The sequence below is a fragment of the Schistocerca gregaria genome, chromosome 3, assembly GCF_023897955.1.
Source record: "Schistocerca gregaria isolate iqSchGreg1 chromosome 3, iqSchGreg1.2, whole genome shotgun sequence".
Lineage (NCBI taxonomy): Eukaryota > Metazoa > Arthropoda > Insecta > Orthoptera > Acrididae > Schistocerca > Schistocerca gregaria.
In genome coordinates this window covers 778841385-778854511 of record NC_064922.1, presented here as the reverse complement: position 1 = coordinate 778854511, position 13127 = coordinate 778841385, and the positions used below count along the sequence as shown (strand labels likewise).

The 13127-nt window shown below is 38.2% G+C and overlaps 1 protein-coding gene across 13 annotated transcripts in view; it reads right to left on the bottom strand.

Moving 5' to 3' along the window:
- LOC126354167 (phospholipid-transporting ATPase IA) overlaps nt 1–13127 on the bottom strand; it is a 627555-nt gene that overhangs the window by 84761 nt on the left and 529667 nt on the right. For all 13 annotated transcript variants that reach the window (XR_007565271.1, XM_050003592.1, XM_050003597.1 and 10 more), the window contains exon 17: nt 4669–4854. Coding sequence is in view for 12 of the 13 variants with exons in the window: in XM_050003592.1 (XP_049859549.1) it covers nt 4669–4854 (186 nt within the window). In the remaining variant the exon portion in view is untranslated. The remainder of the gene's footprint in view (nt 1–4668; nt 4855–13127) is intronic.

Here is a 13127-nt window from a genome sequence, read left to right as displayed (position 1 = left end):
TGTAAACTCGTGAATACTATTTCACAGCTTCAGTTCCTTTCACCCATTACACAACCATCTCAGTTTTTTCCAACAACTTTCGTTTTATTTCCATTCCTGTTTTTTCCCACATAACCAATCATTTTTTAGCAGCTTCCCACAGGTTTACACATTATTTCTTCATCAAACAATTGTTAGCCTCATTCTCATAACCTGCCAGTACATAACCAGTCCTTTGAATACATTTACACACATAATCTTCGAGATTTTATTCGAAATTTTTTTTCGAATTTTATTTTTTCGGAAATTATTTTTTCGAAACTTTTTTCGAAATTTTCTTGAATTTCCCCATCCTTTAACGTGATCTGGAGACAACATAACTACCCAACCTTTGCACCCATTGTTGTTCACCAACCTAAGTTCAGCACATGATCAACATAGCTCATCTCAAACCATCACTTTTTCGACTTTTTTCACACCTTTATCTCTCCCTATATAAATCTCTATTTACTTTCACTATAACCTCATATTACCCTTTCCACCTACTAATACCATGTCAACCCCACAACATCCCTACAATGACCCCATTAAATTTTATTTACATTCCCTCCGCAAACATGCCTTCACCCTAGCCAGATTACGCTCCCATATTTTATTTACTCAGGCTTGTCTGACATTTGGCATTACTCCCAAAGGCCTCACACTTAAAGTTCCCATCTCTGGCTGCAATCCTCCTTTCCATCAGTCCTTATACCAGTTCCAAACAGCACAATCCATAGCCCTCATCCGCCTAATCCTTCACCTATACATCGACTCGGCCAATGAACACACCCGTCAACTCCTATCCCAAATCAAAGTCCTCAATCTTTCCTCTCCCACATCCACACCGGCTGTACATAGCATCCTCCTACAGGCCAACCGCAAATTAGAACAACATGCCACCCTCCACCTCAAAAAACTATCCAATCTCCTGGTTTCCCACCTCCGGAAAGGCAACTCACTCACCCTCCACAACCTTTCCAACAAACCTCAACCTCCTCTCATTGCACACAGACCCTGTCTCTCCCATCTACTCAATCTCCCACTTCCAGCTCCACTCCCTCCCCCAACACCTCAAATTTCTAGTCAACACAATCTGGAACCACAACACCCCAATTCAGTAGTTAACCTTTCCTCCAAACCCCTCTCCCAATCCGAAACCTCTGTCCTATCCAAAGGCCTCACCTTCAGCCCCACTCCCAGGTTCAACCAAACTGCCCTTGTCAAAGATTTACTGTCCTACACTCGTAGTCTCTGCTGGAAATATCACTTTGCCACGAAGAAAAACAATCCTGATCCCACTCCTAATGATCCAACTCCCCAAGACACTATCCAAATTGAAACCTGCCTGCAACAGTTCCGTCCTCCATCACAGCGGGACCCACCTCCTCTTCCTCAAAATCACCCTCTCCAAACCTTCCAGGAATTTCTCACTTCCAGCCTTGCCTCTCAATCTTTCTTGAAAAACCTTAATCCTACTCCCAACATCACCACAGTCGAAGCCCAGGCTATCCGTGATCTGAAAGCTGACCGATCCATCATCATTCTTCCGGCTGACAAGGGTTCCACGAGCGTGGTACTTGATCGTCGGGAGTATGTGGCTGAGGGACTGCGTCAGCTTTCAGACAACTCTACATACAAAGTTTGCCAAGGTAATCCCATTCCTGATGTCCAGGCGGAGCTTCAAGGAATCCTCAGAACCTTAGGCCCCCTACAAAACCTTTCACCTGACTCCATCAAACTCCTCACCCCACCGACACCTCACACTCCTACCTTCTACCTACTTCCTAAAATTCACAAACCCAAACATCCTGGCCGCCCCATTGTAGCTGGTTACCAAGCCCCCACAGAACGTATCTCTGCCTACGTAGATCAACACCTTCAACCCATTACATGCAGTCTCCCATCCTTCATCAAAGACACCAACCACTTTCTCGAACGCCTGGAATCCGTACCCAGTCTGTTACCCCCGGAAACCATCCTTGTAACCATTGATGCCACTTCCCTATACACGAATATCCCACCAACACCAACCTATCAGAACTCCGGAGATGGGAACTTGCCCTTCAATATATCCTCTCTTCTCGTTATCCACCAGGCCTCAATCTCCGCTAATTTCAAGTTGCAGCCACTCATACCTCACCTGTCTTTCAACAACATCTTTGCCTCCACACTTCCGCCTCGACTTACATCTCTGCCCTTACTCTTTGCCTTTAAATATGTCTGCTTGTGTCTGTGTATGTGCGGATGGATGTGTGGTTGTGTGTGTGTGTGTGTGTGTGTGTGTGTGTGTGTGTGTGTGTGTGTGTGTGTGTGCGAGTGTACACCTGTCCATTTTTTCCCCTAAGGGAAGTCTTTCCGCTCCCGGGATTGGAATGACTCCTTACCCTCTCCCTTAAAACCCACATCCTTTCGTCTTTCCCTCTCCTTCCTGAAGAAGCAACCATCGGTTGCGAAAGCTAGTAATTCTGTGTGTGTGTGTTTTGTTCGTTGTGCCTGTCTGCCGGCGCTTTCCCGCTTGGTAAGTCTTGGAACCTATGTTATATTCCTTACTGTCATTTCTTGTTAACAATATTAGCTTATTCCCAAGAATAAGCAGCTTTCACTCAGTTAATACTCAGCAGAAATCAAACATGCATTTGGATCAGACTTTCTTAACTCTTGTGCAGAAAGTTGTGTCGTATACTGCTGCATCCATTTTCAATAAGCTACTACGCAAATTCAGAAATCTCAGCAGTAATCTACGCTCTTTCAAGTCAAAACTCAAGAGTTTCCTCATAGGTCACTCCCATTCTGTTGAGGAGTTCCTTGAAAAAGCAAGCTGATCCTTGTTGTATTGTCGATTGCTTTTACCTAAACTTATGAATTGGCTTTTTTCGCGTTTATAAACATTTTATTTTTATCTGTTATTACTTTTGTGTTGTAATTTCATGTACTGACATGTTCCATGACCTTGGAGATTTGCTCCTCAATTTGGTCGTACAGAACGTGATGTGTAAATAAACCAAAATAAATAAAAACTTGACTTTCCTGAACAATACTATGGATCTTGAGCTACTCAGTCCTGCGGACAAGTTTACAATAGCGTAGGACGGATGTAATAGTGCAGAGCTAATGTTTCTAAACATAACACTGTACCACAGCAGGTTCAAGCACAAAATTGTGGTGACTGACATCTCAACTTCAAGTACCATCTTGCACAAATTCTGGTTTGTGTAGCAAACATCTATCTATGACACAGAACTGCCTATTCTTCTGAACTCCACACTCATCCTTAGAAAATAACCAGTCATTAAGCATACTGGATATTGGGCCTTGTAAACTTGACTAGATCAGTATAAGATCCATTGGGACAAAAAGCGTACATAAATGGGAGAAATGGAAAAATTAAAATGTAATGTTTAAGTATCTGCAAAGTTAATAACAGTCTGTGATCTGATGGAGTGGATCTTCTGAAGGGAGGAGGAGCATTATAACACCACCCAGTGGACTTCAGAATCCTTGGGTAGGTGGAACAGCTTCCTGATTGCATAATTCTGGTGTGTGGTGCTGAAAAGTGCTGAGCCAGCATGGTGAAAGCTTCTACCCTGGTGAGCACGGTTACCACACATTGGGCCCTGACATTTATTTGCTAGGCACCGTACATGATGAGAAGTGGCACCTTTTAATAATAGCACTGGGCAAGCCCATATATGTAATCGCTGCTCCATCAACTGATGCTTACACTGTGAATGCATCCATTCCAGCTGTCACCCCAATGTGAGTCACCACCACATGCCACTGCCTCCGCTAACTGCTGGTCTATGAGCTGTGCCAAAAACTGATGCTGCCAGGTCCTGCGCTGATGTCTTACAGATGAAGCCTGCTTTTAGCTGACAGTAACCAACTCCCTGGAGGTTTCAAGGGGTCTTCAGTTTACAGACCACCGTGGGGTGCCTCCTGCACCTAATCCACTGTGAGCTGTAGGCTGACCTTGCATTCCCTGCATTCATGCCTAACAGTGTACCCATGAGACTACTGCTGCTGTGCGTCTGACGTCCGCAGGCCTGATGTAGCTGCTCAGGCCATGCTGTGTGCTGGGCTGAGCAAGCACTGCCACTCATAATCATCGCCTGCTATGGGGACACTGTCTCCTTCAGCTGTACGAACTCTACTGAACAAATATCTTGCTGTTACCATTCATTTATGATTCTATAGTGGTCAAGGAACTGATCCTTCATAAACACTGTCCTGTCAACTATTATGGTCCGTAATATCATTTATAATTACTGTATTTGTACTGTTTTTCACCTTTTCCCTCTTGATCATTATGTATTGTTGTGATTTGCTATGAGTTGCTGAATGCTGTGCATCTGCTTGCACAAAATTTTTGGAATGATAGGATGATATATAAATAAAATTCTGATAAATGAATAAATTAAATCTGTACTATCACATGAAGTGGCCCTTTCTGACATGCACGAAACTGCTTTGAAATTTGTGCTTTGTATTCTTTAACATTCATATCTTGAACATCATTTCTTGATGGCAATATAAATAAACAACATAACTGACCTGTACATGATGAGAATAGGTATTAAGTTTCAAAAATATCAACAGCTCTTGTTAGAAATTTCAGAACAGAACTAAATATCAAACAAGTACACTTACCACATTGTATAACCCAATAGACCAACGTTCAAACAGGATTTGTCCTGACCACCCTGAATATATTGCAAACCACAGTTCAATTACGTAAAGGCATATGTTTTTGTAAAAGCTGTACAATATTAATTTGCACATTCGATTGTAGTTCCATGCTCCATGGACAAAAAGCAGCTTCAGAAGAAATCGAAACTGCAAACAATAATTTGTGTTAATTAGCATGAAAATTCTGCTTGTATGTTTCAGCATACTGATAATGTTATATTACTTTTACACTTAACTAGATTAACAACAATAAATTTCATAATCATTACTAAATCTGCACATCATAACAGTGATCGCTCTATGTAACATGCTAATTTATACATGAATCCTCACAGTGCCATATAGTACATAAAAATGAAACAAAATATTCTTTGCAGATCTCAGCTCTACAAGTACATATTGAAGTCCTAAATGCTTCATCTTTTGTATCTCCAGCCTAACAATCAATAAAACAACAATGAGTTATGTATGCATCATGCTTACAACTTTCACCAAGATTTTTAAAAATAAAGTAGCCAGTAAATGACAAAATAAAATCTTGCAGCCTTTAACATAGTACCACTGATCAAACACAAAAAATGTACATGTCAAACACAGAAACAGTAAAACTTTTGAAAAAGTTATTGACAGTTCTAAAGTTTGTGTAACTGACCTTCTACTTTATAAACTTCCATAGCAATTGCCAATTTCAAGTATCAGAAGTCAGCAGTGCAAGACAATATTTGTAGAAATACAAACATTCCTCTAGCCAGCTCTTGTTTTTTGTGTAAAAAATTGGTAAAGCCATTACCAGGCAGTTAAACTAAACTCAGCTTTTGAAGAACAGTCCACAATGTCAATTACTCTTGCAAAGTACTCACTGCAACAGGCGACTTCCTAAACTGATCAGTCAATTAATCAATTAAAAACTAGCGACCCTTTGCAGCAAAACCTTCACATCTACACTTACAGTTCAGAAATAAAAGAATTCAAAATAGTGTGATGGGAGTTTCTCAAAGTAATTATGTTTATTATGGAACTATAAATACACTAAAATTAGTGTTTTACTACCTGCAAACAAACTGACTGTACCAAGCAAAGGGAATATTTTGTGGCTTTCCCCCCTCAAATAAACTTAGAGCCATGACTACAAAACATGTCTATGCAGGCATAAATGCAGACAGAAGTCTCCAAATTATATGAGGAAAGATATCAGAGATGCAAGACATTGACTGAATTTCCAGTTCACTTGGTGCTCAGCTAACAAGGGAGTGGTCTAAACCAACATGTCAAAATCCACCCTGAAAATTTTATACAGGAAGAATACAATAAAAGTATTCACTGTAAAAATTTCAGCTGGTAAGTTGCACTACACGGATTTAAAAAAATGTTGAAGTTGCTTGTGTGTGTTTTTTCCACCCCTCACATGAAGAATCACTTATGAAAGCAGTTTGTACAGCTCTTTGTGCCTAGTATGTGATTGGCCATGACAAGAGAGCATAGTGCTTTGTAGTGCTAATATAGGGAGTAGCACAAGCATATTTAAAGCATCTAAACCACATGAAAATTGTCATGTATAATTAATGGTTTGAATAAGGGGCAGATTGTATTCACACCTAAACTTTCGCATATGTAATTCTTACAAAAGTGACTAGCAGAGGAAAAGAAATCAAGGCAATGTTTGATGTTTGATTATAAATGACTTTCATCAACCATAACATCAGTTTATTGAAATGAAATATTTCTTATAACGGTTACTATAGTACATTTCATAAGATAATTTTTGAATGTGTATTTTCTTGTAATAACTCATTGTTTATTACCAATAGTTGTAAAATAAATTGAGGTATCATCTGAATGACGAAAAAAAAAATTTCTTCTTTAGGGCCAGCAGCATAATATATGTCTTGTAATGACATGATTGTTAGGGTAGATACACCAAATAGCTGCTTATAATAAGTAATCTTTGTTTACATTTATGACAGACTGACCACATTCAAGTACGTCTAGACTGATCTGACGTCCATACTGCATCGTTAGTGGACTGCTTTGTAACTGTCCCTGCTTTAATAAAATAGTAAATGTTGTCAAGATGTTGAAATTAAATGTTAATTATGACATGACAGCAGTTTGACAGTTCCACTCTTATGATGCTGTAGGTTTACAAAGTGGGACTGTCAAACTGCTGTCATGTCGTAATTAACATTTAATTTCAACATATTGATAAAATTTACAATCTTATTAAAGCAGTGACAGTTATAAAACAGTCCACTAAAGATGCAATATGGACGTCACATCAATTTAGACATACTTGAAATGGCAATTAAGCTGAAACAGTCTGTTGTAAATGTAAACAAAAATTATAAGTAGCTATTTGGTGTACCTACTCTAACAATCATGTCATCATCAGATGAAAACAAACATTTTCCTTTCACCACGCACACCTGACAAAAGAAAAATTAATGCTTTCAGGCTTGTCTCAGTAACTGAAGACCCCACAGAAGAAAGTGGTAAGTCCATATAATTAGGAAATGAGTTTATGGCACATTCTGATGTCTAGTTGTTCGTACTACAAGGCAATTAAAATGACTTTCAAATAAAGTAGCAAGTCACCTAGAAACAAAGGATTTCACTTTTAGTGAAAAAGGAAAGAACATTCTAAGTTTTCACGGAAAGAATGGGGCAAGCCCGAGGTTTGCTTCCACTGTTCACATTACACCTTTAAAGTCAGCTGAGTTGCAACTGCAAGCGTGATTGATTGAGTTTCTTACTATGTGATGTTTCCTTAGAGTAAAAGTGTTTCAATTGAAGTGTGATAGTAGTGTGGCCCTCATAGGATTTTCAAAATGTGTGGTTTATCACAAGACAGTGTGAAACCATCTGTTACTCAATCAACTAAAAAGTAGATAGTTATGGCAAAGTGAATAAGGTTTGTAGGGACCTTAGGGCAATGTCTCAAGAGTTAGGCACTGACTGTAAATGCTTACTGTTTAAGTGTTTCAGGAAAATGCTCACTGTTTAAGTGTTTCAGACAAATCAAACCCCACGAAAAAGAACAGCTTATTAAGAAGTTTAATTTGTTAGGTAACTAAAATAATCACTCTTCCTATTTAATCTGCTTAATTTCTGTGACATTAATTGCTCATAGAAGGCCTAGGTATCATGATTTCGATGCCACATATTCCTTTTTCTGACACATTATAAGAATCAAAACAAAATGATAGGATGAGTGAAATTCCTGTTTGCCAAAAGGCTGTTATTACTTTGCATGAAATAATAAAGCACAGACTGCATACTATATAGCGGAGTACGAAGGATACTGGAATAAGTCCCAAAGATAAGAGAGATATACATGATACTTGCCTTGGAAACTATCCAAGGAAATTAACGGAAGAGAGATCCTACGACAAGGAAAAGACAGACAGACTGTACCTTCAGGAATACCTATCAATAAAAACATGCCATGAATTATATAAAGAAAAATATCCCAAACTTCCTGTTGTGTATGAGACATATCAGAAAATATTTAACAGCAAATTCAGCTTATCACTGGAACATCTGCATACCGATACCTGTTCAACATGTGACAAAGTTCAAGCAAAATTAAGAGGTTTGAATGCAAAGAATTCACAAAATATCTCTGAAAAAGAAAAGTTAGAAATTACAAAGCAAAGTACTTAGCACAAAAGACTAGGTTCGTAAGATAAAGACTGTTACATTTTATTCAAGAAAATGAAAAGCATTGCAGGAAAGTCAAAAGATTAAAGAAAATGAAGCAGCATGCATGGACTGTAAAAAAGAATCTACCCTTGCCAAGTATCAGCACAAATGATGTTTATTACAAGCGTCAATTGTGGTTTAACATGTTGACATTTATCAACTGACCAAGAGTGATCCAATATTTTATACTTAATTTATTATTTATTAATGTTTTAAATTTATTAGTCTTTTTAAATTTATTAGTTTCTTGCACAGTTATGTGAGTGAAATTCTTGATCCAAAAGTAAGGGTTCTTGAAATATTTTGTGATTCATGGTCAGGACAAGATAAAAACTATGCAGTGTTTTTACATCTTCATTACGTCATTCATATGACTAAGAGATTAGACAACACCACAATAGTATTTCCACTATGAGGACACTGTTACGTGGAATGCGATAAAAAATTTGGTTTTATAAAATAGAAAACTACTGCAGAGTTAACAATAGGCTGGATTATGGGTTTTGGAACCACAAGAGTGAATCCAAGGACTTACGAAGTCATTCCTGGTCAACAAGAAATTATACAAGACTGGACGACATTTTTAAAAACATGTTACAAACTGAAGTGTTCTTTGAAGAAATGACCATTCAAGAAGCTTTGGTTGTGAAGGAAGATAAGTCGTTCAAATACAGGATTACTTACAATGGAACCTGGCCACCACCAGATAGGGAATGTTCTGTTGATCTACACTTACACGTCAAGTCCAAGAATCAACCTCAGGGACCTGATGAATTCTTATGGCCTCATTGAGGATGTAATGATATGTGTTCTGTAATATGAAATTTTTTGTAAGGTAAATGAAAACTGTTTGCAGATAACTGATTCTAGGGGTATACTTTCAGCACTCCTGCCAATATCTTACGAAAAATATGCAGACCTTCAAGAACTTAAACAGTATTGAGATGAAAGACGACCAAAAAGTGATGGTCTTACCATAGTCTTTTAGGAGCAACAATATACTTTCTTTGCATGTATAGTCTTTTTGATCATATAATTTAAATTATTATTTTTTCCTAAGGTACTTCTCATCTACAATCATCAAATTTGACATTGTAGCTATATTGTTTACACTCAATTATTGAGTTTTAAGTACTTTTTTTGTAATCTTGGAAGTTTAAATTTCCTCTCCTGAATAATGTACTAAATATGACTTATCCATGTTTTCTGTGGGCTCTTCAATTACTAGTGTTATTTAGACAGAACTGCAGGTGAGTAAGAAATGGTCCTGGCCTGTACACCAAGCATACTTAAAGCAATTCATGAAACATGCCAATGCAAACTGATAATGCATAAATGACTAGAATTTAAGAATACTGTTCTCCTGATAAACCTCAGCTAATACGGAGCAACTGAAAATTATATTGTTTCAAAATTTCCTTAAAAATATTTTCCACTGTTGAAAATATTATTTATTGGGACTCACACTGACTTTTCTGGGTGGCATCTGAATTACTTCAACAGTGTTTTCGTTGCCCTCCTGAAAGACAGATGTATCATTATGTCCATGCCAAGTGTCCAGCCTAAGTATGCAGCTGGTTAGAAACAGTTTTGAATGAAATATTCAATATTATTCTTTCCTATTTTTTTCAGATTTGAAAATATAAATTGTAAGATTTTTGCCACCATATAGTCATATTTATGATTTTGGTTATAATGCCTAATAGTCCCTGAAGACAGATAGAAACCCATGGAAAAAGTAATCCACTCCTACTTATCAAAGTCATTGTTGTTTATGAATGTGTCATAGCATTAATCAAATTGCACAACTGATTTTTTTTTTTTTCGCCTTAAAAAGATAATGTGTAATTTACTCAAAGTTCTTTCATGAAACCTTACTGATCGGCATTAATTGATCGGCATTAGACACAGCAGATGCGCAGATAACAACAAGCTTCATCTTCATGTCAGCTATGAATTACTTACATCTCCTTTACACTTTTACTTGAAGTAAAATTTGTTGTTTTGCCACTTCCTATACTGTATTACTTGCTTAATCGTTTAACCAAGTCGATGAAGACATGAAATCAGCAATGTTCATCTCAACTGCATTTCAGAGAGCCCAGTGTGCTGCCTCTCATGATCAGCTCTACATAGTTCATATCATTCAAGCTTATAAGTTTATGTTGGTTATCAATGGCGGGTAATGGGACTTTGTGGCCACCCTGTACAGTGAATCATTCAGATGATTTTTCTTTCACAGTTTTACAGGTTTCATTTTGAGGCATATATATTACTTTGTGTAAATCTTTTTTCCATTTATACAGTTCATGGTCAGATTTTACAAAGCAAAACTGGATTTGCACACTGCTTAACATTAAGAGTTAAACACAATGAATATTAATTCAGTTTTATCTCCATTGTTAAGCCTTATGCTGCTGCAAAAGCAACTGGTAATTATTATGGATATTATATGAGCTGCAAATTTGAGTGAACAGTAATTGCAAACAACCGTTTCATGAAACTTTGAATGAAAACTGAAATTCGCTATGCATATCATGATAGCACTGAGCTGTGTTGCCTGTTTACCAATGCACCATCAACCAAGAACATATGCACGCAATGTTGCACAAGCACAGTCCAATACAACTCCAGTAATAGTGTACACTGCTCCAGTAACCTGGTGAGCTACAAATTTGGCAATTTTCAGCATAAAAAAAATTACTTGAAGTGTGTCTTAGCAGCTAAAATTTTGACAGGATCTTTCTTTCAGTGAATTTTTCCCATATAAAAAAACCTCAGGGCATGTTCTGACACAGACCATTCCCTCGCAAGGAAAATGAATTGGAGAACTGCCAAATTCCATCCTAGCCTTAAGAAGAGATGGAAGGATGTTGCAATGATCAACACTTTGTTTTTCAGTTCTGGAATTAACTGAAACAGCAGCAGTCTAAAACACACTTTATTGAGGTGCAGTATGTTAAGGGTCATGTGAGAAAAGGAAGGAAGGAATATTAGGTTTTAATGGTTAATCAATGAGATTATTTGGTGTGACGTCACGTATGCTGCACTGCTGTTGAAATAGCTCGTTAATATTTTATAAATTTTAGACTTCATTTACTTATTTCAAAGTTTATTTGTTTTAATATTTACCGTAAAAATAACTTATTAGTAGATTTTCATTAATCTCAGTCTTTCTTCCTGTGTTATTGACTCAAGTGGTCTGTTATTTGTGAGTCTGCTTTGTCGTTCGTCTAAGACTCGCGCCTCTGTAGTGTGTTTACATTTTGCGGCGTGCACTGCAGCTATAGCGGAAATAAGCTAAGTACTGACAAACTTATTTGTGCTCTGTAATACAGTTATTAAATTTAATAGATTTCAGCAGTGTTGCATGCCGTTTGTGGCAAAATAATGACTTAATAAGCTTTTGTAATCGTTCGCTCGCTGTGTTTTAGAGAGTTTTCAGTGTGTTGAAGTCATTAGTAATTTTCGTGCTTTAGTTTTCAACTGACGTTTATTATTCTTTCTAGTGAAATATTTCAGTGAAATTTTCATATAGTGTTTTAACTTCGCTTAGTGTTACAGTGGTAGTTTTAATTTATTGGTTGTAGCTAATAATTTTGTGAAGTTTTGCTGGTATTGGTATTGGCTGTGTTGTAGTAGTATTAATAGAAGTTGCTGCTTTCTTAGTAGGCAGAGAATTTCGAGACCATTATTGTTAGTTCTTAAATAGTTCTACTGGTGTGACTGAACTTTGGTAACGTAGACGTATAGTTTTTTTTTCAGTAACTGTAAAATTTACTATGAGTGAAAAGTGTGGGCTCTGTCATAGGTTTGTGAGTAGTGGATTCCGGTGTGGGATTTGTTCAAAGTATTTTCATTGGGGGGGAATGCAGTGGGGAAGCCAGTGGTCATTTTAGGGAGATCCTCTCCTGGGAATGTAGAATCTGTAGTAGAAACAAGTTAATAGAGGAGCAGGAGCGCAAGATCTGTGCCCTTCAGGTGCAGTTACAATGCGCAAAAGAGGAACTAGATAGGTTGAGGAGGGTGAAGGGTGGTGGGGAATGGGAACTGGCCGTTGGCAAGAGGGTAGCTAGGAAGAAGAGGTACTCAGACAGTTTTACTTTGCATACATGCAATAGATATGACCAACTGTCAGAGTTGAGTGGAGAGGAGCCTTGTGTAGCCGTAGATGTGGGTAACTTGCAGCAGTCCTCAGCAATTAGGAGGCCTAGGTTAGTTGCAAAGTCTAGCAGAAAGAAGGTTCTGCTGCTAGGAAGTTCCCATGGTAGAGGTGTGAGCCAGCAGTTGCAGGGAGTATTGGGGAGTGAGTACCAGGTCACCAGCATTGTGAATCCTAGTGCAGGGTTGGCTCAGGTGACTGAAAGCATAGGGGAGTTATGTAAGAATTTTAAGAAAGAGGATCAGGTAGTGATAGTGGGTGGAGCAGGGAACAGTCTCGATAGGGACGGGGAATATGATGTCAGTGACTTGGTTAAGATAGCTACTCAAACTGATGGTATTAATGTGCATTTCGTGCAACTGTTTCAGCGCCATGATCGCCCTCACATTAATGCGGCTGTTAGACGCGTTAATGTGGGGCTGGGGACGGCACTGGTGGCGGAGGGCATGGATCAGTTCCCAGGGGTGACAGTTGGGTCTATCAGTAGATGGGGTTTCACTAGGCATGGCCTGCACCTCAATAGGTATGGGAAGGGAAGGCTGGCTAAGCTTGTAGGTGA